We start from the raw sequence: 25,606 nt of genomic DNA, 5'->3' as shown, positions 1-25,606 counted from the left end.
CTGTTCAGGAGTCATTGCTAAACGGTATTTGCACATTCATGTATGCTTTTGTCCAATGTCTGTGGACAATCAAATAATTGCAACAAGCAATACCCTTAACAGCTGCAAAATATCTTCATATGAACTCAACCAAAAGATCCACATGGACAGGCTTCTGTTTTTAATCTTTGATTCACATTTGCATTCAATACATGGGATCAATGTATTCAATACTGCCATAAAAAGGCTTAGCGTATCTGTCTAAAAGAGCAAATTTGTGATGTGAGAAAACTTACAGGAATGTTGATAACATTCAAGGACTTTATGTTCTTGCACTGCGTTTCTGTTGATCTGATAGAATTATACAATGGGATCTAAAAGTCTGAAACCACAATTAAAATCTGGGAATTAAAATAAAGCTTTAAAGAAAGTTTAAAGCTAAAAAAAAAAAAAAAAAAATGATATGGTGGTCTGATCTATTTAGAAGTCAATAATCGAATAAGTAAATTGTGTAAACGGTTAGATGTTTTTGCTTCCACTGAAGCACAATATGCTCTTTGGATCACTCTCAAATCATGCTGGAGAACATGATCATCAGGTTTTACACAAACTTTTGAAGTTCATGCAGCCTGAGTGCTGCTGTCATTAAGGGCGACATACCAAAAAAAGAAAGAAAAAAATTCCCCTTAACTTTACACTCATTTACAAATGATAGTTTGTAATGACTTTTAGAGCCCACTAAAACATAACATGTTACAGTTACCTTTCAGCATTTTCACAGCCACCGTTTTGCAAGTAGAAATCTTGTCAATCCCAAATGCAGAAGCCTCTACAACTTTTCCAAATGCTCCGTGGCCCAAAGTTTTACCTGTCAGAGAGAGAAAAAGAGAGAGAGCGTCTACATGAGCTAGCCGTGTCCTGGGGGCTCATAAATCAGGCAGAATGCCCTGTCAGGAAAGATGTGAGGCTGTAATTAAAACAGCCTGCTGAGGTTGGGACTGCCTGACTGACCCTCCACTGAGAATTCATGGAGCAGTTGAGATTGAACGACAGAAGCGGCTCGCTGATACATAAAGGCATATTTTCTTGGAAAACGTACACGACCCTGCTGCCCACCATTCTAACACAATAGGCCTGAAGATTAAGGCAAGTAAAGAGAAAAAAGAGCCAGTTGTGTTAGGCTGTGTATGGATAAGTTTGTCTTTGTATGTTTGGCTCCTTACATGTTTAGTCCCACGGAAGAGAGACTTCAATATGAACTAAATTTCATAGAAAAAAAGAAAGAAAAACTAAGTCACATGAGCTATGTCATCTATATTGATTTTATACTTTTATCACAGCAACTATCTACTTTGGGCCCTATTTTAACGATCTGAAACGCAAGTGTCAAGCGCAAAGGGCAAGTAACTTTGTGGGCGGATCTCCGGCGCTGTTGCTATTTTCCTGGCGGGATAATGCCTCTTGCGCCAGGCGCAAATCTAAAAGGGGTTGGTCTGAAGTAGCTTCATTATTCATAGGTGTGGTTTGGGTGTAACGTGAAATAAACCAATCAGAGCGTCATCTCACATTCCCTTTAAGAGCAGCCGAGGAGACAGACGTTCTCGTCAGGGACATTGGGGATGGAGAAACCCACCCAAATTAACTTCGGTTAAACAGGCGTATGATAATTTGGGTAAATGTGTAAGTTAGATGTATGCTTCTATAATAAATTGTCTATCTATCTATCTATCTATCTATCTATCTATCTATCTATCTATCTATCTATCTATCTATCTATCTATCTATCTATCTATCTATCTATCTATCTATCTATCTATCTATCTATCTATCTATCTATCTATCTATCTATCTATCGTAGCCTAATAATGTATGATTTGCAAAAATGAAAACTGCTGCTTCTGTGTAGATGAGAGAATCAAAGTGCGCGTTGTGCACACGCTACATTGATTATGGCCAAGCATGCGCCCTTAAAATAGCATATGAATAACATGCGCAACGCGCCACTGACTTTAAACAATTTTTTCCTGGTTAGTGGCGCAATTGTTTTCTAAACCTGCAAAATAGCATGAGGGAACGTTTGCGCCGGAACACGCCTCCTCTTTGCGCTGAACCGCCCCCGGGAGCGCAAGTGTATTTCTTAGTTAACCGACGTGCTTCTGTGGAGGGAAAAGTCCGCTTTGCGCGGGTGCAAAATAGGAATGATACATGCGTCAGTGTACAAAGTCAATTGCGCTGGGTGCAAGATAGGGCCCATAGTGTCTGTTTTTATTTGTGCAAAAACATTTAAGAGAAACATTTGAGAAAAAAATGTATACTTCAAGCATGAGAACTCATGAGCTATAAAAGAGAAACCTTCTATTTAGGTATGACTCGAATTCATTCTTTTTTTTTTTACATCACGTGATTTGCTTTAACAGAAAAATAAAATAAAAATTGGTTAATAAAAGTGAATGAAAAGGATATTGAACTCACCAAGTCTGAGGCGGTCTCTAGGGAACTCCCATTTGTTGCTATCATAGGGCAAGCGATCACATTGCTCATCAAGGGGCATCTGGTCGGGATCCATTATGATGGACAGGTACCCTGTCTTTAAATCTGCTGAACTTGGCTGGGGAAATAATTAAATATTTCTTAAATCAGAATACTGAAACAAAATATAACTTTTGGGGGCTTTTGTCATTCTTCCTATGTAGCTGCATGACTGTTTGGTCCATGTCCATGATTAGATCATTTCACACAAATTAGATCATTAAGAGTTTTGAGAGAAGACCATGACTACGTGTTTGTCATAGAGTAACTGAAATAAATCAGTTGAGCAGGTAACTGTACATAAGCATTGGTGTGGAGTAAAGCACATTAAATTCCCAGAGTAAACATACTGTTCAAAAGTTTGTAGACAGCAAGATTTATACTTTTAACAAAATAATACTTTTATTTAGAAAAGAAAAGATGCATTAAATTGAAAGCTTAGACACTTGTAATGGCTGTAAATGAATGCAAATAAATGTTGTTCTTTTGAACTTTCTATTTAAGAATCCTAAAAAAAATTACACAAAATATTAAGCAACACTGCTAATAATTAAGTTTCCTGAGCACAGAATCAGCATATTAGAATGATCATGTGACACTGAAGACTGGAGTAATATATTTAGAAAATATATTCAAACAGAAAACAGCTATTTTAATTGTAACACTATTTCACACAATTTTTTTACAGTGTCCTTATTACACGTTATATGCACTGTACTTACTATATTTATAAAGGAAACTTTTGCATAATTATATGCAACTGACCCTAAACCAAACCCTATTCCTAATCCTAACCCTTTAGTAAGTATATGTAGTTAATGAATATTACTCAGTACTCTGTAACATGGACAGCCTAAATAAAAAGTGTAACCTAAAGTCCTTACTTTTCTTAATTTCCGGATAAAGAGAATGAGCATTATCCACAGGAATGTTGCTACTGCTCCAGTAGACACCAAGATGATCACTTCAATATTTGGTTTACTGTCTTCTCCTGTGTGCAGAAACAGCATGATTTCACAGAGAACCATCTGTTATATATTCATCACATATTATGTTTTTTATTTCTACATATAAATCACATATAAACCACATTTCGCAAAATATAAACTGGATTTGTCATGCAGTGCTGCTTTTTTTGCATTTCCCCTAAATTTGAGTCTGATCTGTTTTTTTGAGGAATGATTTAATTTCCATTTCTAATTTTCTCTGACAAAGTGTGTACACACTACATGAAAGCACACTGCATTGTTTGTGAAGTGTTTCACTGGATAGGGTCTGGTTCACTCATTCTCATTTATCATGTACTCAATGTGTAATGAGTGGTTCCTAAACTGTTCAAATGGTTGATTTCCAAAAAAGAAAGGAGAAAGAATTCAAAGCACAATCTGGTCTCCTTGAATGAATGTGTTTGGCCTGGGTTTGTTTGATCATGTCAAGCCAACGTTTTTTTTCTTTTGTAAGAGGATATAGACTGTAACAGAATTTCACTATTGAGATGAGGGGTGCAGGAATAATAATTGTTTTTGAAAGAACTTCATAATTTACCATTACACTTTCCTTCACCCCGCCCATGTTTAAAGAGATGTCGCTTCGATCATTAATGAATGTCCTTAAAGACTATGTAGAGGTCAACTCCCTTGTGAGAGGACCCTGACTTTAACTCCCAGGCCCCCATCAAAATCTGGAATTTGCATGGCATTCCTGTCAGCCTTAGTGTGTCGTTGTCATTTGATAGTTATTCAAAGTCAGGCCAAAAAAGGCTATTTGTCCTGTTTACTTTACTATGGAATCTTTGAGAATGGTGCTTGTGAGATTTTGAATCATCCTTACAATGTCTGACTGGAAGTGAAAGTCCTAAAATAGGACAATCTGTATGGTTAATGTGCACAATTTATGCCCTTATAATACAAATGATGAATAAAGACAAGCGAATACTTGGTCATCCCTCGAGACCACACCCACTCACCCACTACAGTAATGACCGCACTGGTTTTTGCTTCCCCTCCAGCATTGCTGGCACGACATTCATAAATGCCCTCATCATCCTTCTTCACCCGCTCAATGATCAGAGTGCCATCATCTTTTAGAGTGATTCCTGAAAGCATTATAGATAAATTAATTAAAAAAATACACCATATAATACAGAACAGTTCCAGGTCTGATAGGAGGATCACTTATGAATGCACATATATTCATTTAGTGCTTTCTCACCTGGTCCTTCTGTGACAGGAGTCTCATCTTTATACCATGTGATATAGGGTGCTGGCACACCATAAGCCAAGCAGGCAAGTGTCAGGGTGCTGCTGCTGTTCACATCCTGATTGGTCAGATTCTGCATCAGCCAGGGCCCTTGCCTCTCTGTGTCAGACACAAAACATGCCACACTTCTATATCATTTTTTGATTGTAAATATCAAAGTAAGCAATTAATATATCAGGGTGAATTGCATGAAAATTTCCAAGAGATTTCACCCTAACATTATTGTGGCATTATTCTCATGACACTTCAGCACATTTAACTTTCGCTCTCCTAATTATCAGAAAGCAGAAACTCCCATTCTCATTACTGCAATACGTATTATTGCATAAAATTTATTTAATATATGTGTAAAATATAATATATTCATTTAATAGATAAATGTAATATTTTAATTGTAAAGTACTTTTGACATAAAGATCTCTTTGGTGCTTGGTAGATGAAACTCACCATCAATAGTTAAAACAGATGTTGTATTGACCACTTTGTTGGAGTTCATGTTTAAAGCCTGGCATTCATAACCCAGTGTGTGGTTTCTGGAGACATTGGGCAGCTTGATGGACAAAGATATGGCGTATGGCTCGATCTGAAAAGTGGTTTCGCCTTTGGGCACCATGTGGCCCAGTGGATCATACCAGTTCAATATATCGTAGAGGTATCTTGTGCCTCTGCAGGTCAATGTAATGTCATCTCCTGCAACAGCTGTAGAGGGCTCAATCTCAAATGGCTGTGGGTGATCTAGTGAAGATAGAAGAAAAGAAGCTGGATGAAAAAGATGAACTCACTGAGCATGTCAGTCAACACGATGCATATTGTTATGCATAATTTATAAATTGGCAATCAGACAAAGCATGACCAACTCATAAAACATATGGCTCATAAGGGACCTGAAACTACGCTATAGATGCACTGTTGAAAGAGATCGTCATTCTCTGGCCCACACTACAAACACAAAGCTGCACACTGCCATGCCAGGAATGTCAAATTTGCAGTTATTTCCTGTTTCATCACTCCTAATCAGAAGCACGTTGTTGGTGAATGGCTGCAGCGATGGCTGACCTGAAGCATTACAATAAGAACCAGGCTAAGGCCTGGCCTCCAGGAAGTTGGCGAAACGCTTGTTTATTCACAGCAATATACGTCCCACCAGAGGAGACAGCTGTTATTACCATTTCATTCCTCTGACCAGCATTCCTGTGCACAAAGTCATGTTCACCTCATGCATAGCACAGCATATTCTCTGGGGTTTTTTTTGTTCTTTTCTGGAGACCTGCCACTTGACATCCACCATTTTATCTCCTGTCTCCATTTTTATTGCACAGTTCTTATTTTTCACGCTTCCCCAATCTCTGCTGCTGTTCATTCCAGCTAATTTTTTCCTCATCATTCTAACCTAAGCAGCTTTGAATAGTCTGACAGCCGGCACACTCTTCATTACGTAACTTAGTAAATGGGTTTCTCATTTCAGAAACATTTGACCCTGGTCAGCAACATATAAAAGTGATTCATTATAAAACAGAGATTGGTATTCCAGTACGATAGTCCATTCCAGAGTATGTGAGAGGAGCGGAAACAGAACTGGGAGCGGAGTTGCATGTTTTTGCCTAGAGGAGCTTTTTTTCACCAAAAATCACTCCAATACTGCTCAACCATTAGCACAAGAATGCAGTTACAAGTCAGCCAGAATTCAACATTGAATAAAAACACAGTAATTATAGACTTTAGCAATTGGACTAAAATAAAGATGGCATTTGTGAAATGCAAAATGGCCCACTTACCATCCACATAGAAAGGGATTCTCATGGTCCGGTTCCCAAGTTCATTCCTTGCTGTGCAGAAGTAGATCCCAGACACATTAGCTGTCACCAGCAGGGTGCTTATAGTCTAAGGGAGTGGACAAAGATCATTAGGAATGTAAATCAGTCATTTGAGAAACTAACAAAATATTCTTTTAACAAGAATAACACAATATCATGTAACTCAGTAGTACTGACAACCTATGACATTAAACTGAGAAATGTATTTTCTATAAGCAGGAGGGTCATAGGGCTAATTTACAACTGGACCTTTTTACACTCCTCAGCCTCACACATTGAGTAGGCTACATCTGGCGTTTTGAGGCCAAATGCAGTACTGAGAGTACAGCACAGAAGGTGTGTCTGTGTTCCATGTCATTTCCTGATACACATTTAAAATGCCAGGCTTAATATTGTCAATATTCAAGTGGAACTCATTAATAGCCTCTGTAGACATAATAATAATGCAGATTTTTGGCAAAAGACCAGATTCCAGAGCTCTGTTTTCAGTTTCAAACGACATCTGTTTTCCTGGCCGTCACATCAAAGGTATGAAACACTCTGGGTGTATTTCTGGTGCAATATACCAATTTTTCAGTTTACTTCCTGGGGTTCACAGACTGTTTATAAGACTTATTCGAAACTTAAGCACATTGGCTCTGAACAACATTCTGAACAACGTATTTTTTATTTATTTATTTTTTGTATAGTTTGTAAAGAAAGACAGAACAGTCATAATTAACACAAAAGAATTTTTATACAGTTAGGATTTCTTTTGTACACAACACATTACGCTGCTGGACAGACAGAAATGAGGTGTGGAGCTTGGTTAATGTAAATCTGTGGACTTGTTGTAGTGCAATGGCATGTCGTTGTTTAGTCTTACATGCAGCCGATTTTTATTGGCACATTGCACTAAAATATACCTGAGAAACTGGGCATGTTTCCACTCTATTTACATTACCAATCCAGTTTACCTAGGCACTGAAATAGTGCTCTGCTGTATTTAAACTGCTTTAAACTTTCCAATGCAAACACACTATTCATGTTATTAATCTCATTACAGAACGCACATTATTCACACAATGTTTTGGATAAACTTACTAAAAACTGACATCTGACTCAACCTGAGGACCTAGTCAGAAATTCAGAGAGACCTTCCTGCTTTGTCGACCCTTTCTCATTCTGTGGTTACAAGGTCTTCTGCACAGAGCAGGGAAATTTATATGAGGTGACAGAAAGGAATTCACTCTAAACAAATCCCACCCTTTTAAAGGCCTTGTTATCACTGACCGCTGTGCTTCACCCCTGAAAAGCATAATCTATTTGTCACAAGAGCCTGTAAATGCAGCAAACGTAAAAATGTACACCTATTCCATAGTGAGAACGAAACTCCTTGCACAAGGGAGGGCAGGCATGATTGGTTTCAAATGACATTCCTACAGTGAGAATATTCTGTCCCATAAATCTTGCTGTAAGGAAATATATCTACATAAAGCACCAGACTAGCTTTTACTTTTTGTAGTGACTAAAAATCATTCATAGCTTATAGCTGATGGTTTGCATTTAGACTTATTGCTTGACAGTAACACAGAAGAGTAGAGGAATGCTACAAATGAAAACCTGTGCTTCATTAAGTTTTGGGTGAGTGGGTTTGGTAATAAGGCCTCCTGGAATGTTTTTCATAATGTCTGCAGTGTTCACTGTAACTTTTGGCAGCACAAGCAAAAGATGACAAAGTGACAGATATACAAGCTCGGACTAAGCAAACAACTAGTGACACTGTAGCAGTCTGGATTAATCCCTGATGTGATACGGTCAAATTAAAACAGGGCCTTGGTGAACTATATTGTGGTCCTTAGCTCTCAGTGGTTTTTCCCACATGTTTATGTGATGTCAACACATTCGAGGGACCACAATGACTGCCCTGTACACATATAGGGCCCTATTTTAACGATCTGAAACGCAAGTGTCAAAGCGCAAAGCGCAAGTAACTTTGTGGGCGGGTCTCGGCGCTGTTGCTATTTTCCCGGCGGGATAAATGACTCTTGCGCCAGGCGCAAATCTAAAATGGGTTGGTCTGAAGTAGCTTCATTATTCATAGGTGTGGTTTGGGCGTAACGTGAAATAAACCAATCAGAGCGTCATCTCACATTCCCTTTAAGAGCAGATGCGCTTTTTCCATAGCGGATTGCTATTGTAACGGCGGATTTGCCAGGCGCGCGCCAGCAGCGGTTCACAGCCAAGGAGAGCAACGCTCTCGTCACGGCCGTAAAAGAGAGAAGTTACATTGAAATGGAGAAACCCACCCAAATTAACTTCGGTTAATTTGGGTAAATGTGTAAGCTAGATGTATGCTTTTATAATAAATTGTTTATCTATCTATCTATCTATCTATCTATATATCTATCTATCTATCTATCTATCTATCTATCTATCTATCTATCTATCTATCTATCTATCTATCTATCTATCTATCGTAATAATGTATGATTTGCAAAAATGAAAACTGCTGCTTCTGTGTAGATGAGAGAATCAAAGTGCGCGTTGTGCACACGCTACATTGATTATGGCCAAGCATGCGCCCTTAAAATAGCCTATGAATAACATGCGCAACGCGCCACTGACTTTAAACTATTTTTTCCTGGTTAGTGGCGCAATTGTTTTCTAAACCTGCAAAATAGCAAGAAGGAACGTTTGCGCCGGAACACGCCTCCTCTTTGCGCTGATCCGCCCCCGGGAGCGCAAGTGTATTTCTTAGTTAACCGACGTGCTTCTGTGGAGGGAAAAGTCCGCTTTGCGCGGGTGCAAAATAGGAATGATACATGCGTTGGTGTACAAAGTCACTTGCGCTGGGTGCAAGATAGGGCCCATAGTATTTAAAGTCATCTCATGTATTTGAAAACAGGCCTGAAACAATCAACATTCAGTGCATGAATAGTCCTGGGAGAAAGTTCTGTTTATGAGGACTTTACTGGCTTCAGTGCGCTCAGTAAGATGGTCTGATATATCAGTATAAATTCAGTCCTGAGGCACCACTCAAAGCAGCAGCTGCCCTGTTTACTGGCCTCTGTTCTCCACTGAAGGTGACTGAAGCGTGGCATAATTTACAGCAGAGCTAAATGAGCCTCAGCTATTAGTTATATTAGGGGAGAACACACACATGGTCACACGCACACTGAATGTCATTCCTCACAAATCTATTAGTACTTCAGTCAAAAAGACTACTGATGCAGATTGCACTGTCTGGAAACAATGCAGATTGTTGCTTTTTTGTGGTTTTTATTATATTGAGAGATATTTTCTCAAAATGATTTCTAAAAGGGCAATTTGGTGATGTGAATGTTCAATAGACTTTATGAGGTTTAAATGGAAGACAGATGTATGCTGTACATCAGATTTTGATTGTTCCCTTTTACTTCTAAATCAGCATTTTTGCAAGAGCATACAGTATAAGCTGCAGTATTTTGAGGTCTATTATTTTGGTCCAAAATGAAGCTGACATAGTCATTAATCTGTATTAGCAACTCAATTTCAGTTTGAGTTGCAGGCATTTAAATGAATACATTTCCAATTAACTATTCCATTTACATTCAGATTGCACATTTTTAACTAACAAAAGTTTTTAAAATTTGTAAAGGTAGACTCAGTATTTTTTGTGTTGGCAATATGGCAGTCATTTGGACAGTATGACAGTATACTGACACCTAGGGATGTGGCTGTAGTAGTTTCCGGTTACCGATTCCACTGTACAAATGAAGCATTCCCAGTTAACCACTCTGAGCGCAATGACAGAAGTTGTTTTACCAAGATAAAATAAGTAACATTTTGTCTGGTCATGTCATCTCAACATGACAGCTGCAATGACACGACCACTCCATGTAAAATAAAACATCTTTTCTTATTAATCTACTGAATCTCATGAAATCTACTGAATCTCATGAAATCTCATGTTTTAACATTTTTTAAAAAAATATTACTAATTTCTTTATACTGTATATAAATCTTAATTAATGAGGGAAAATACGGAATGCATCTTTAAGGGCAAAAACCTTTTACTAATAAATTACAAAATTGCACATAATACCTACCCTGTTTTTATTTTTTAATACTCCAACCTTGGTGTTGATATCCTTAATCAGATTATGAGGATAATGGTTGTGTGATTCAGTGGCGTCGTCAACAGAAAGAGGATCAGTGTAAAGTCTGCACCTATCAGACAAAAAACCACAAACAAACATATATTTAGAGAAATCATAATTGTTGTGAACCAGCAATTGTAATAAGGAATGATATTTCTGATTACGTTTACGTCAGAAACTGAGTTTGCAGAGGAAGTTTTTGCCTTTTGAGGATGTACTTGTGCACAAGAAAATACCAAGGCGTATGGCCATGGGATTTCAGTGAAGGCCCTCTACTTTAGTAGAAAATAATAGGTATCTGTTGGGCAAATTAACTCTTTTAGCCAATTTCTATCAGATATGTTTATCTTTTGCCACTGACCGTAAGGTTTCATGGACCCTGATGAATGTGTGTTTCTTTTATCTGCATTTGAGGACCATGTATCAAGTCATATGTTTTATGTCTTGAAGCCACAGGAGACCAAAGACCTGTTTTGCATCAATCTGAGTGGAGGAACAATCGGATTAATGAGAGTCGAGGTCGGAGAGGAAACCGCAGCGTGACAGGAAGGGCTGAGTCATGCGTCACCGTTTAAAGGAAACACCCCCACTCTCTGGACGGCTGAGATAAGGTTGATCCTAGACCGCCATGGTCAACAAGGGTAACTGATAACTTCTCACCTTCATGAGCACAGTAATGCGATCTCAAACGATGGATCCTTCCAACAAAACACTGATTTATGGACAATTAATGTCCATGTACACATCGTAACTAAATTATGATCATATAGGGATTTGCTCCCACAACTCCCAAATCTTGCAGTGTGAAAATCGCCCCCTTTTTTTTTTTTGGTCACTGCACAAGAAATTCATTCATTTTACTATGTTAAAATAAAAGAGGAATGGGTTTGTATGTTCATCCAACTAGGGCATTGCAATTACCCTCCAATGTACCTCGCTCATTAACTGTTGAAAATCAGGTCTTCTCACCATCTATATTATGAGCTGTTGTGTTTACTGCCATCACTGATTATATTTAAAACAGCCAAAGTGGTATTTTGGCGCTGTGGTACAAAGCCTGAAGTATTTTTGTCGCAAATTTGGCAGTAAACTTTGACAAATAATTACTCTCAATTACGAGAAACTCTTGTCATGACACCAACTTTAGGAGACATCCATAGCATTCATAAAGGTTCACTAAAAGACTGGCATTTACACTGGGATACTCTTGCTTTCAACACAATGCAAGCTTGGGGAATGAGACCCCAATAAATTGTCCTCACATTTACAGAGCCAGTGTCTGCAAAATGTAGCTCTGGGGCTATTTTTCACCAATAAGCATACTTTATTTTGGACCAGTGTCAAGGAAACGGATGCAGTTCATTTGAATAATGAAAGCTGTGGGTAAAGGCCAACATTCATCATTGATGTTAACACCAAGAGAAGAGACATGCTATGCAGGAGGGTGACGACTGTTTATGTAACCACAAACCAACATTTGAGGAAATAACAAGAAAAAAATTATAGCCCATATTTCTCCTTTGATGTAATGAAATGTGACCTCAAGTTAATACAATCTTTTAATTGAATGTGGAATTACTAATCAGAAGACCTGTTGATTCAAAGCAAATCTGAATATGTGTATTTTTTTGTGTATTATTGACTTACTCTGTAAGATCAGGGCTGGGGTCACACGGCTGCCAAAACCAGGTAATGTTTGGCATGGGAATCCCAAATGCAGTGCAGGTGAGCTTGTGCCTCTGGCCATATCTGTAAGTTTGGGGGCCCACTGGAGCCACATCCTCCTCATAGATCTTTGGCTTCACTGTGTGCATATTGACAGAACATTAGTCATTTAAATGGTCAGTCTTAGAAAAGAATACAGTCAGATCATTTGCAGATCCCTGGCTAACGTTACAAAACTTTCACCTCATAACTCCAATACGTAAGAATATTCAAGTTTATGTAAACTTCAATAGGAGAGGTCTATATTGCCTTTATAGACCTCACTGAAGTGTATCTGTGCTTATGAAGGAGAAAAACAGCATGTTTGAAGATTTAGCATCAGGCGGATTTCTGCATTTGATGAATGATGCCTAAAATAGTTTCTTAATTGCAACCAGAAATCTCAATTCTGTTTCCGTTGTTTTTGACCTTGGTTTTGCTTTTGGGTCTGTGATGATGTCATATACTTCAGTTCAGGTTGAGGGCAGAGAAGCATTGAAATAAATATTTTATATTAGGCTAGAAGAAGTAATTATACTTGTGTACATTGTGGGATGGAAGGTTTCCAAAAATTCAGGGTAAATCTGGGCAGGACATTACTAAAATTTCAGCTCTGACAACACATTCCACAGCTCTTGCCAGAGAAGAGCATATCAATTCCTCTGCTGTCTTAGATTTTTTTTCTTTGTGAGTTTAAAAAAAAACATAATGCCCAATTCAATCAGCAATTTGCTTAAGAATAAGTTTGGCTTTACTCACGTGTAAAAAACAAAAACAAAAACAAAAAGTTATTTGATTCTTTAATTTCTAGTTCGATTCCCCAAATAATCAAATAATGAGATTTTATTCAAACAATGTAGACATTTAAATCAATATAAAAGTATAAAATGTGTGCACATATTTCAATATATAGGTTTAAAATGACAATATAAAGTGCAGATAAAAAACAAATCACAGTTTGAAAGCACCAAAACCATTTCAATAGTCAAAATAATAATAAAGAAAAACAAAACCACAAATGAATTGCTGACAGCTAAATTTTCAATAATCTCATTAAGTTTGCTGTTCATATAAACAGTACAGAAATGTGGCTGTTGGCTATTTTTATTAGCATTTTTATGTTTATTTGTGGCAGCCCTATTTGGTTCGATATTGTTTGAAGTATAGAAAACCATCAGATGCTCATAATCATGTGCAGTTCATACTGGTTTTCTGTGCATTACCTCTGACTTCCAGCTTGTAGCTGAGGTTTCTGTAGAGACCCTTTTCCTGGTTTGACAGTGCGATAGTGAAGATCCCAGCATCCTTCTGCCTCACTTGTTTTATGGTGAGGTTGAAGCCCACAGTCTCATAACATGTGGAATTTTCTGAAATAGCAACTCCATCTTTGTACCTATACAAATTGGCAGCAAAAAAAAAAAAGAATACAATCATTGTACAATTAATCCATTACTGGTAGGATACATTTAGTTAGTTACTACACATTACATTCTTCTTATGGCTTTTGAGTCACATCTCTTATTTTTTAAATGCAAAGCATGAATTTACCACAACACTCTGTCGGGTGCAGGCAGGGCATTGACCCGTGGCTCAAACTGCACCTTTCTACCGTCTATAGCAGAAATGAATTTGCGTTTATTGTGGGTCACATTGAGGAATGGATGTTCTGTAGAGACAAACATACAAAAAAAAATCCAATTAATGAATTTAAACTGTTCTACAAAAACATGAATGTGTTAAGATAGTGGCACAACATCACATCCTCACCGTATACAGTAACTTTAGTTGAAATATGAAGCCTTTTCTCTTCAATTGATGCTTTGCACATATATGTGCCCTTGTCCTCCATTGTAACATTAGGCACAATTAATGCTTTAGTCATTACGATGATTTTGCCAGGTGGGTCCCTTGTCATTTTCATTTGGTGAGTGCGATTGATCTAAAAACACAGACGGGAAATTCAGAGGTTGTCAGGCCAAGATTTACATAACACTAGTTTAAATCCAGTAGTTGATCTGAATGTGTACAGTATTAATCAAATACCGTGAGTCTTTAGGTAAAACTCAAGCATTTTTAGCAGGGCTCCTAATAACTCACCCGACTCTTATGAAACTGCCACTCAAATTCAATTCTGCCATTGTAAGTGGTCTCTGCAGAGCAGTTGAGGACCAGGGTGTCACCAACTAGTACTTTTGGTCGTTCTGGTTCGATGCCAATGTTTCTCAGCTCCGATGCTAGGGACAGAGAACAGGACATGAATCTAGGTTATGTCATGAAAAAAGCTTTTGTAATTTTCAATGACAAATTTTCAAAAAGTAATTGCGTAACTGGGATTTTCTCTTTAGCTACCTTTGAGCTATTGCATTTTAGCAATTAAAATGACTCACTTTGCCTCATGAGGATGTAGAGCGATGTAAATTCTGTGTCATTCACTCTGGTCACACATGTAATCAGATGGTAGCTGTCATAAAGTCTCAATGGGATTGTGAAACCTATCTTTGGATTCCAGAGATCCTCCATCCTACTTTTTAGATGATCTGCCAAGGGATTCATCTAGAGAGCAAGAGGAGATGATTTATTTAACAAGCTATCTTTAAAAATAAGTAAATGTTCTTTCTGTGAAGAAGGAAACAAATTGTGTGAAGCTTTTACAGCACATGATTAGTACCCCATCCATTAATGAGTAAAAAAACAGGGCTAAGTTTGTCTGTGAGAAACTGATCATAGTTAAGTTGTATACCCTATTTTACTTCTTTTGTTTGTTCGTGTTCCAAGTGCCCTGCTAGGAAAGAAGGGAAGGAAGGAAACAGGAAGGACGAATACCACAGATCTTCCAATGGCAGGAAGGTCACATGACTATCAGTGCCATCTGGCTTAGAAGTGTTATCCATAGGACTGTGAGAAATGACCATAGACCCACTACATGACCACTATGAAAAAAAAACACTACTATTGAGGTTCGCTGCCAATGCTGTTTGAAGGACAGAATCTACTGCTTCCGTGACTTATGTAAGAGGCTGCTTGCTTGTACTTAAAATAAGATGTGGTGGTGTTCCATCAAATATAACGTAGAAACATAAAATAAAGTAAAATAAAATAAAATAAAAGACAAACTTTTGCTATTTAGACTTGTTTAGTTAGCTGGAACAGAAACATGTGTTTTATTTATATCCTGAGTTTCTATTCTGAGTGAAAAACAACAGTCAAACACGAACTTCCTGTTCTTACAGGAAGCAGACAGAGAGACTCCTCAGGCCTCCTTGAGCTTCCCTGAGTCTAAGGCACACTGTCTCTATCTATATATGCATGCTAAGGGCTTAAATGGGTGTGAGAAATTCAAAAACGCCCATGGTCCCATGCATTCTTCAATGTCAGATCGTACAAAACATTCACCTCCACCACATGCAGCTGTAAAATATGTGTGAATATATTTACATTCAGTGGCACTAACATAAAATACTCACAGTCTCAAGGTAAACATGTTGGTTCGGGGACGTTGTTCTGCAGGGGACTACAAAAGAGGGTTGGTTCCGAGACACAAAAAGCGTGTTTGGTGAACTGAAAGCCTCCACAAATGGATGATTGGGATCTGTGATTTAAAATGAAGCATTAAATAATACAGTAAGCACAAAGTAATAAGACTTTGCTTCACACAAAGCTAATTTACCAATCACAAATACAATAATTAATTAATGTACTCATGAGCTTTATGATTTTGAATGGCTTTTTAAAAAAGCATTTAATATTTGATCTATGAATTCTTGGACTTCTTCAGGGAATGCCTAGAGGAGCAATTAAATATCCCAGATAAAGTCAGATCATTTTTTCTTTTTCAACAGCAAACTGCCACACAGACTGCTGGATAAAGAAACAGCTTGGCAGGAGGGGATGTTACTGTACTGTGAGATTGGCGTGATCAAACAAACAAGATATTGTGTGTGTTGACATGTAATGTTTTTTTTTAAATAAACTTATCTCACATAAACAGTGGAATCACATAGTGAGATGAACCAGGGGACTATCAAGTACTAAATTGGCAATATATGCAGCAGGCTGAAGTGGAAGAGGTCTGCTAAACAAAACAGCTGGTAAGCCAGAGACTTGGTGGGTTTTGTTGTAATTTTCACAGCTAAAGTTATCTCAGCTCTTTTTGGAAATACACTACCATTCAAAAGTTTAGGGTCAGTAAGACTTTTAAATATTTTTGAAAGAAGTCTTATGCTCACCAAGGCTGAATTTATTTGACCAAGAAAACCTATTGACCAATAAATATATTATTATTATATTACAATATAAAATAACTTATTTTCAGTTGTAATATATTTCAAAATGTAATTTATTCCTGTGATGGCAAAGTCGAATTTTCAGCAGCCATTACTCCATTCGTCAGTGTCACAATCCTTCAGAAATCAACATTTCTTCTTATTATTAATGTTGAAATCAGTTGTGCTGCTTTATATTTTTGTGGAAACTTTTTCCAGGAATCTTTGATGAACAGAAAGTTCAACAGAACAGAACAGTTTCCTTTTCAACATTACTAATTATTATTAATGTTGAAATCAGCTTTATATTTTTGTTGAAACCATGAATCATTTTTTTTTTTTTGGGAATCTTTAATGAACAGAAAGTTCAAAGTTCACAGAAAGTGCCTTCAGTTTTGAGTCACGTTCATGAAACTGCTATTGCACTTGCTTAAAATGTTAACAACCTAAACACAGAAAGACTCTAAGCAGGATATAATATAAAGGCTTCCTTTCTGTGTCACTGATTTTCTATTTCCTAGTCTTATGACAGTTTGGTTCTGTTTTGCAGATACAGTCCAGTTCTCAGTGATTCAATCCTTCTAAGTGAGTGCAGTCATAGCTGAATAGTTACTAGCTCCACTGCCCGGCTAACAGGTTTATGGCTTTGTTGTAGCTTCGGTGAGGTCTGGGGCCACTCATTACTTAATTTCCTTTCTAATATAATGCTTTTCTAATGGCTTGGAGTCTTTCCAGGTCGTGTTTCACACAGAAGACATCGAATTTCTCTTCTGGCAAATAATTGGAAGCAAAGTGCCAAGTTTCTTGGTTCATCCAGTAGGGATCATTCTGTTTGTAACCAAAACTGTAATGTACAGGAGTATTATGCCAAATAAATAGCTCTTTGGTCTGTTTATCTAAAGACAAGCTTTGTTTTATGAAACTGTTTTACTACAATCTCTTGGTCTATGATAAGAAAAAAATTATTCTTAATCTTACCTTTAACAAAAACATATGTGGACACCTCATGGTCACTGGACTTTTGATAACTGCATGTGTAGAAGCCAGTATCGCTGTGCCTCAGGTTGTGTATGACCAGCTTGCTGCAGTGCTTGTGCCTTCTCTCCTCACAAGACTCAATGAGTACCGATGACGCATTTCTGTTAGCCAGCCTCCAGTGCAGCGAAGTTGATCCTCTAATGTACATCACACCATAGAAACAAAACATCACCAAAAATAAGTACAATTTCATAGGCAAGCAGGCTTATGCCAAATTAAATAATCACTGTGTAGAGTGTCTGCTGCTATTACTTTAGATTTTTAGCTATTCATGACATATTACAAAACATAAACAAAATCAGGTAAATTATGCCACAAATGACATCCTGCAGCCTCTTTCAGTTTACTGTGAAATTACAAACATAATCCTAACAGTAATTCAACAAGTATCCTCTATCGACTGATGCTTCTGCAGTTCCTGATTACATCTGTCTTAAAAGTTTCAAGAGTTCTTTCTGAATGATTGAAAATGACTCTTGTCTGACGCATGTCAGATTCCTTGTACATATTCCCAGGTTCTTTTCAGTTTTAAACATTCAGTATTACCCCTTTTCCACCAAAAAAGAACTAGTTCGGAACTGGTGCTGGTTCAAAGTTGGTTCAACTTGCAAACCTTCTCAGAACCTGTTTGTTTTTCCACTGACTAGAGAGCCCAGCGAACGACGTCGTTACGTCACTGTGTACGTTGCCATAGGCTACGTCTTAGCTTTCCTAGAAACGCTTGCGCCAACTTCAAGCATAACAATTACAATGGCGGACTACATCGTCTTTCTGCAAATGTTTCTCCTGGCTTTGCGATCCTATATTGGGGTCAGAAGAAGACGTTTAGAACACATTTGTGCTGCTCGTCTGGATTACTATAGAGGTTACGTTCGAGAAGAAGTTCGACAATAACCCTGCCCCCAGCCCCCGACGTAAGCATGACGTGGTAAAAGAATGGTTCTAGTCCAGCAAAGAGTTGGTGCCGCTTTGCCGCTTTCCTGGCCGAGAACCGGTTCTTTGGCTGTCGAAACACAAAGAGCTGGTTCACGAGTAGGCACCGGCTCGAACCGGCACCAGCACTGCCTTGGTGGAAAAGGGGTATTAGTGTCCAACTTTCACATGGGAACAGGTATTTATTGGAAGAAGTGTCCAAATGGCATGTTTCAAACAGTGCTTGTTTTTAAAAGGGCACATTAAAAGGATCCCAGTGGAGAATCAGAGATATCTCACATACCACCACTGTTGCTTCTAGACTGATGGGTCATGCAACTTCACTCTTAAATCTGTCCAGAGCCAAAGACAGTATCAGCTTTTTGCTCACATGACCTTGTAGGGAAGCATTACATTAGTTAAGCTTCTTCAGGGTCAGCATTCTTGGGATTACTGCAATAGCATGAAATGCTCTCTTAAAGTTTAAACGATGTGTATGTTTCACAAGCCCCCATCCACTTTTCTTTCTGCAACAAATGGATATGATGGCTTTTTTGGGCCTATACTGCTTTTCTTTGAGGCCTCTCATCCCACGTTAAAGCAAAAGCAAATGAGTTTAGTTTTTGAAGAGTGATGGTGTGAGATCAGTGTATTTGGACACATACCAGCTCTTGCTTAAGTTCATATACAGTATTAAAGGAATAGTTCACCCAAAAATTTAAATTCTGTCAACATGTCGTTCCAAACCTGTATGACTTACTTTCTTCTGTACAAAAAATATATTATGAGAAATGTCTGCGTGGAATATTTCCAGTGTTTGGTTACCACTGTTCTTCAAAATATCTTCTTTTATGTTCCCCAGAAGAAAGAAAGTCATATAAGTTTGGAACGACATGAAGGTTAGCAAATTATGACAGAATGTCTCTTTTTGGGTGAACAGAATGTTGTGATTTGGATACTGGGCCCCAATATGAGATTTTGGTGCTGACCAGGTTTCTTCACTAAATTAAAGATCAAAACTTTCCCGATCAGTTTCACCAAAAAGACCATGACGGTTAATGAGTTTTTCTGCAAAAAATTAAACGTATTGCTCCAGTTACATCTGCTCCACTTTTCAAGTTACACATCCACAAGAGGCACTATAAGTAATATAATTTTTTTTCTCCATTGCAAAAGTGTAATGTCCAGTGACTGGCACTACATTGCATGAAAATGAAATGAAATGAACATGCCCCCTACATTAAACCCTACCCTAAACCTAACTGACAATGTGAGCTAAAGCAAATGTGAGATAAAAAACGTATTTGCTGAAGGAACCATGTCATTTTAGCTTTCTTCTATGAGGCTTTGAACTCTTTTGTGGAGAGCCTTGACTTGTTTCATGGGACTCGTACCTGAGCACTCCGCATTGCAAGTGCAACAATGTAGTGTACCAGGTGTGCTACCGAGCAAGTTTACTACATCAAAAAAAATCACACATCCTTATTATCAATAATTTGCCCCTGTAATCATAATTAGAGTGAAAAGGGAATTATTTGTTGGTGTTTACTGCCTCTAGTGTTCATTTAATCTGGAAACTGCAGTGAAATGTTGTACATCACCCATGGACAAGATCCACAAGTCACATCAGCACTAAACCAGCAGTAGTCACAGTAAAATGCTTGGAGCAACATGGAAATTAACATTGGTGTAAGTTGGTAAACTGGTTTTCAAAGGGATAATTAAAAAAAGTTGGTAGTTTTAAATAATTATGAATTGAGCTTAATTTATTCTCTCTGAATATTGGAATGCTTACTAGTACAATATCTTTTTTTCTTTCTTTCTTTTTTTTTTTTGTATATATTTTTTTGGATGGGTAGCGTACAACGACAAATGAATACATTTAGATGTACAGAACATTCTGTGTGTGTTTGTGTGAGGTGGGACTGCAGATGGGCACAGTACCTGCAGATGAGCGTGAGTGTGCCACCAACATGCTGAAGGTGTGTGTCTTCGGCAGGAAGCAGCTGTGGATCAGGCAGATGATATCCCTCTACCAACCCTACAGAAAACACAATACAGCACAACACACAGTCAATCAGAGACACGCTAACATCACAAGTGCATCACACACAAAGCTACAATGTGGTCAAATCTAACATGTTTCCACTTACAAAGTCACTCTTGAGGGTGAGTGAATTATGACAGAATATTTGTTGAACCATACAAGATGGGTATTGCAGTTCTCCCTGGAGAACTGTAATACACCTACAAGCATAAGGGTAAATCTATGGTTAAGCGGACCAGAACCAGAACACTAAGCAATTACGAGATGCAACTTTATAAGAGCATTCCAGTGTGATTTAGAGACTCTAAATCAGAATGTTATGCAATAGCCTTTCCGCTTCCATGTGGAGCTCCAGAATCCAGCTCAGTGCAGTCTAGTCTGTGCTCGACAGGTTTAAGCTGGCAGAGATGTGGAAACAGTGTGTCTGAGCATGTGTACACATTCTAGGCAAGAGGAGGGAGGCCAGATGTACAGCTGTGCCCCCCCACAGAGAGGTCACCTCTGTCAGCATGTGTGTGAGAGAACAAGGCAGACCCAGATGAATCAGATGTCCTTAAACACATCCTTCACATCAGTCAGTCCTCTGCATAATGCCACCTTTTTATACTCTGATAAGGAGCTTCATTTAACTCAGATCTCTTGAGATCTCTTCGGTGTGCTATTATTACAGTGAAGGTTCACTGCTGGTCTGGGGCCAGGTAAAGCTGATGATAGGAGCCATGAGTACGCTGGGGACAGGAAGTGGTATCATTCCCTCTGCTGCCCAGGATGGTTGACAGTCATCTCATAAGTGATTTCCTTCTTTTGAACCTACTCCCTAACCGCTTTGTGCTGTGGCACAGTAATGCAAGTTATTTGTGTTGCCAGGCAAAAACGATATTTTGATTTTCCGTTTTAAAAACAGTCTTCTGGGAAACCTCGTCTGACAAAAAGACCAGATTAGGGTCTTTTGGTACAGACTGGTTTATGCTGGTCTTACTAGTGGACCAGCACACCAATGCTGATCACCAGTCTCACATGGAATCTTAAAAAAACAGTGCTCATGCATGAGACACACAAAAAAACTGATGGCGCAAAGGTCAAAGACTTCCATCTAGCTCACATTTACATTGAATTTTTTTTTTTTTTTTTTAAACATTCAAAACCAGTGAAGTGGAATGCAAATAAAAAAAATTGTGGACAGCTTCAAGGTTTTCATTGTTTTTCTATGTCTTCGCAGATATCATGACTTTTTCAGCGCCTCATGCATGAGTGTCACATTTTTAAGTCGCCAAATGAAAAGAGGTGTGAATATCTAACAATAGTTTTGGTAAGTATTTGAGTAAGAATCTCATGTAGAATAGTCAGATTTTTACTTAAGATTTTAGAATGGAAAGTTTTGTAAAAATAGCATCAGCGTTCAAAACACAAGATGATCTTTTAAAAAGATTTGTGTATTAAAATCAGGATGATTGACAGTCTCATACCATTACCATGAAGTCATTATCAGTACATTATCTGACCAACAGCTAAATTTAGTTTTAATAAATGGCTTAAAAACACAGCTGCATTCACCAGAATGAACTTACCACACCAACACTGCCACTTAATATGAACTTCCTCTTAGTATGCTACAACATCATTGTTGTTTCACAGGACAAGGTTAGTTGAGGGGAGCGGATGTAGCCGGAGATTTTCACGCAAAGTACACACCTCTATCAGCTTGATGTTATCCCTCTGCCCAGAACAGACATAACTAGACATAACCGCAGCCGTCCTAGTCAGAAAATAACCTCCCCTACGGTGACACACTTATTGCGCTGGAAGCTTTTTTTTTTTTTACACATCTGTTCTGTAGATATTTGAACATCTTCTTAGAGTTGTAGAAGATTTACATTTACACATGAAATAAAACACATTAAAAATGTCTTTGCTGTAATGTTGGTGTCAGACAGTAACTTTATGCAGGGCCACCTTGTCTCAGACAAACACAATCCATCATGAGACGTTTATTTCCTAAATCTCATATGGACAAAATGTACAACATATGTTCTAAGAGTCATCACTTATTCTCGTCAGGATGTTTTTAGAAACACTGTACATCTTAATCTGTAACATTAGAGTTAGAAGATGATGCTGTTCCCACTGTACTGAAAGAGAGATATTAGTCAGAGTGAGTCTAACTGGTTTTGACCGCTCTGAAATATGTGTTTACCGCACAGAAGCTTTGGTCTGATACCAGATACGTTTTATTGAGAATTATTAATTCCTGCTGACATCCAAATATTCGTATTCGTATTCGAGAAGACTCATTCACAGATGTACGCCTGCACGCAAACACATACGTTGAATCACATCCTATAAAACCCAACAACTCTCGCTGTCTTCACAGCTGCCCTGTTCAGCAGGGGCCCCCAGCAGCCCACTTAAGAAGAGCACTTTCTCATAAAAACCTCTTGTCTCTGTCCTTGTACACCCACGTATTCCCACAGCACACAGACCCCCACCTGCCCCTGATGTCTGCCCAGTGCTGACCTCAGCGCGGCACTTTGCCCCCCTCTCCAACAGCTGTGTACTGCATTCCTTCATCACAGAGACTGAAAAATGCCAAAAATGAGGCTTGTTGTGGTGCTTCAAGGGGCCTGGGACCTGGTTTCCATTAAAGCCTATTAAAAATAAAAGACAACCATGGAAGCATGGAAAAAAACACAGCACTGATGCTACGTGCGTAGGTTGCCATATTCAGCATGATTAGCCTACGTGCCTCTCGTGCGAACAAGTAAACGACACGTCACTGTCACAAGGCTCTGTTCCTCCTGACCTCCCACAATCATGAAATCAGTTTATCATGACATCCTAATAGATATTTGTAGTTTTGTGAGGGAACAAGAGAATCTTCAAGTCCAAATAAGTAGAAGAACTTTCACAAAGACGATTGGTTTGAATGTTCAGTGTGAGATGTGAGATGGGAGGCGCATAAAACTCAGAATTAAATCAAAATGATGTGTGGGTTTTCCATGGAAAGCCGAATTCTGAAGTACTATAAAACATAATATCAGCATTGTCTTGGAAACATTTAAACCAACAACTGTTCAGCAACCAAAATGTGTCATTGGTCCCTGGTGGATGTTAAAAAATCTGGAACTTATGAAGTCAGATGATGTTTGAGATTTTTTTTTTATACAGATGCAATTCAATTTACTTGTGTACTGTCTTTTGTACAGAGGAAATCCTGTCGCTGCCCAGTAAGTATTGGTCATAATATGCGGAATTCCCTACTCTGTGGCTGGTACAAGACTGCCTGTGCTTCCCGTCCACCCATGTGATGCACAGTGCCAGTAAAGCGGTCTCTGAGGACAGGGCAGGGGGATCTTTTTTGGGCTTACACAACAATAGTAATTCATTAATCCTTTAACCTTGCTGCAATATCCATTATAATTTCAAAGCTTTACAAGCAACGAAGGCTTCTTGATAAATAAAAATAACGTCAAACAATAGTAAGCATCTCCATGGGCACAGAACCAAACATCAGGCAACCGTTGAACGCGACCAATTGCAAATTCATTTCTTTCCTGTCTTTTTTGAAAGAAGACAAAGTACCCTTTTGGGACATGTAAAATGTCTGTACAGTACATGTCTATTTAAGCTGACTATGAGTTTTGACAAAAACATAATGTTTTGTAAGATCTATTGTATTACAAACCTCCAGCACGTAAAAAAAAAAAAAAGGCACATAACAAAACACACTGTCCTAAAAACTGTGACTGTCATCTATGTTTATATCATAAATCATGTAATATGTCTGGTAATGTCAGCTAGTTCTTACTGCCGAAATAAACCCAGACAGATCAGGTCTTGTATTGTTTGTTTTGCGGTAATGACTGTCCATCTGTATGTTATACCAGTAATTTAAAAAATTTAATAATACAAATATTGGAAATATTGATTTGATTTTGTTAGTATTATTATTATGTGAGAAGAGAGAGATGTCACAAGAAGCATGGAATGTATAAGAAAATATTTGACAGTAAAATTACAGAAATAACCAATCAAAATCAAGTATTTCAGAGAGCCATGTAATAAAATGGTATAATATGTCTGCTTATAAATTTACTATAATGCATGTGCAGACAAAAGTGATTATTTTGCCTCTAATTATAAAGCTTTTACATAATATCATTGGTCCGGACTGTCACAAAAACAACAGTAAAACAAATTCACGTGCAAAAAGCAGACTTAACGGTAAACTCTTCACAAAACTAAAGACCACCCACTAAAAAAAGTTGCTACTACACCTCCAACTGTGCTGCCTGCCTTCATTCATTGAAGTGTTCTCTTATTGCAAGTCCCTCTGCTACAACTACTGCTCCCTGCCAAGCCGCTAGGTTAAGACAACAGCAATGGAGAATGCCGATTTTATTAGTTCCTGGATTGGTCTTTGGCAGGTGGAGTCAAAAACCGAACACACATACACACAACCTATACGAAAAAAATAAGATGGTTAATTAAACAACATCTAGCTAAACTGAGTGGTAATTCTGGTCAAATATTGAAACAGTAGAATATGACAAACCCTAGAAATAGTAAGTGGATTTGAATCCCATAAGCTCCCACAATATGTTTGGAGCTCAGGGGATTTTGCTGTTCTTCATGCTGGAGATTCTCCTTGAAACTGCAATATAACACAACATGGGCAGCCATCCAATTTGTGTGTCAACGGGAAAAGTCAACTTGGATGAAATACCAAATGACAAAAAACACAGTACAACAATGTCTCCAAATCACACTGCCTGAAGTTCTTTGGCTGTCTTACTAATTCTGACAAGTTTGAGAGAAGAGAAACATGTCAACATAAATTTTAATGCAGTACTTTTAAAGTTTCATGAGGGGGGAAATGGAAAAACAAAGATTGCAAATGTAAAGAAAGCAAGCAAGAAAGCACACTGCACCGTCTATGCTCGT

The 25,606-nt window shown here is 38.1% G+C and overlaps 1 protein-coding gene across 1 annotated transcript in view; it reads right to left on the bottom strand.

Moving 5' to 3' along the window:
* kdrl (kinase insert domain receptor like) overlaps positions 1-25,606 on the bottom strand; it is a 49,020-nt gene that overhangs the window by 16,076 nt on the left and 7,338 nt on the right. The window contains exons 2-18 of the mRNA XM_082177374.1: positions 20,563-20,659; positions 17,647-17,843; positions 15,871-15,995; positions 14,794-14,959; positions 14,504-14,640; positions 14,174-14,345; positions 13,955-14,072; positions 13,630-13,799; positions 12,350-12,506; positions 10,652-10,772; positions 6,543-6,648; positions 5,215-5,502; positions 4,720-4,866; positions 4,475-4,603; positions 3,393-3,499; positions 2,452-2,587; positions 743-847 (exon numbers count right to left, since the gene is read on the bottom strand). Of these exons, the coding sequence (XP_082033500.1) occupies positions 743-847; positions 2,452-2,587; positions 3,393-3,499; positions 4,475-4,603; positions 4,720-4,866; positions 5,215-5,502; positions 6,543-6,648; positions 10,652-10,772; positions 12,350-12,506; positions 13,630-13,799; positions 13,955-14,072; positions 14,174-14,345; positions 14,504-14,640; positions 14,794-14,959; positions 15,871-15,995; positions 17,647-17,843; positions 20,563-20,659 (2,478 nt within the window). The remainder of the gene's footprint in view (positions 1-742; positions 848-2,451; positions 2,588-3,392; positions 3,500-4,474; positions 4,604-4,719; positions 4,867-5,214; positions 5,503-6,542; positions 6,649-10,651; positions 10,773-12,349; positions 12,507-13,629; positions 13,800-13,954; positions 14,073-14,173; positions 14,346-14,503; positions 14,641-14,793; positions 14,960-15,870; positions 15,996-17,646; positions 17,844-20,562; positions 20,660-25,606) is intronic.

The sequence above is a fragment of the Leuciscus leuciscus genome (genome assembly GCF_965113295.1).
Source record: "Leuciscus leuciscus genome assembly, chromosome: 8".
In the NCBI taxonomy this organism is placed as follows: domain Eukaryota; kingdom Metazoa; phylum Chordata; class Actinopteri; order Cypriniformes; family Leuciscidae; genus Leuciscus; species Leuciscus leuciscus.
The sequence above is the reverse complement of the archived record's forward strand: the minus strand, read 5'-3'. Positions and strand labels throughout refer to the sequence as shown.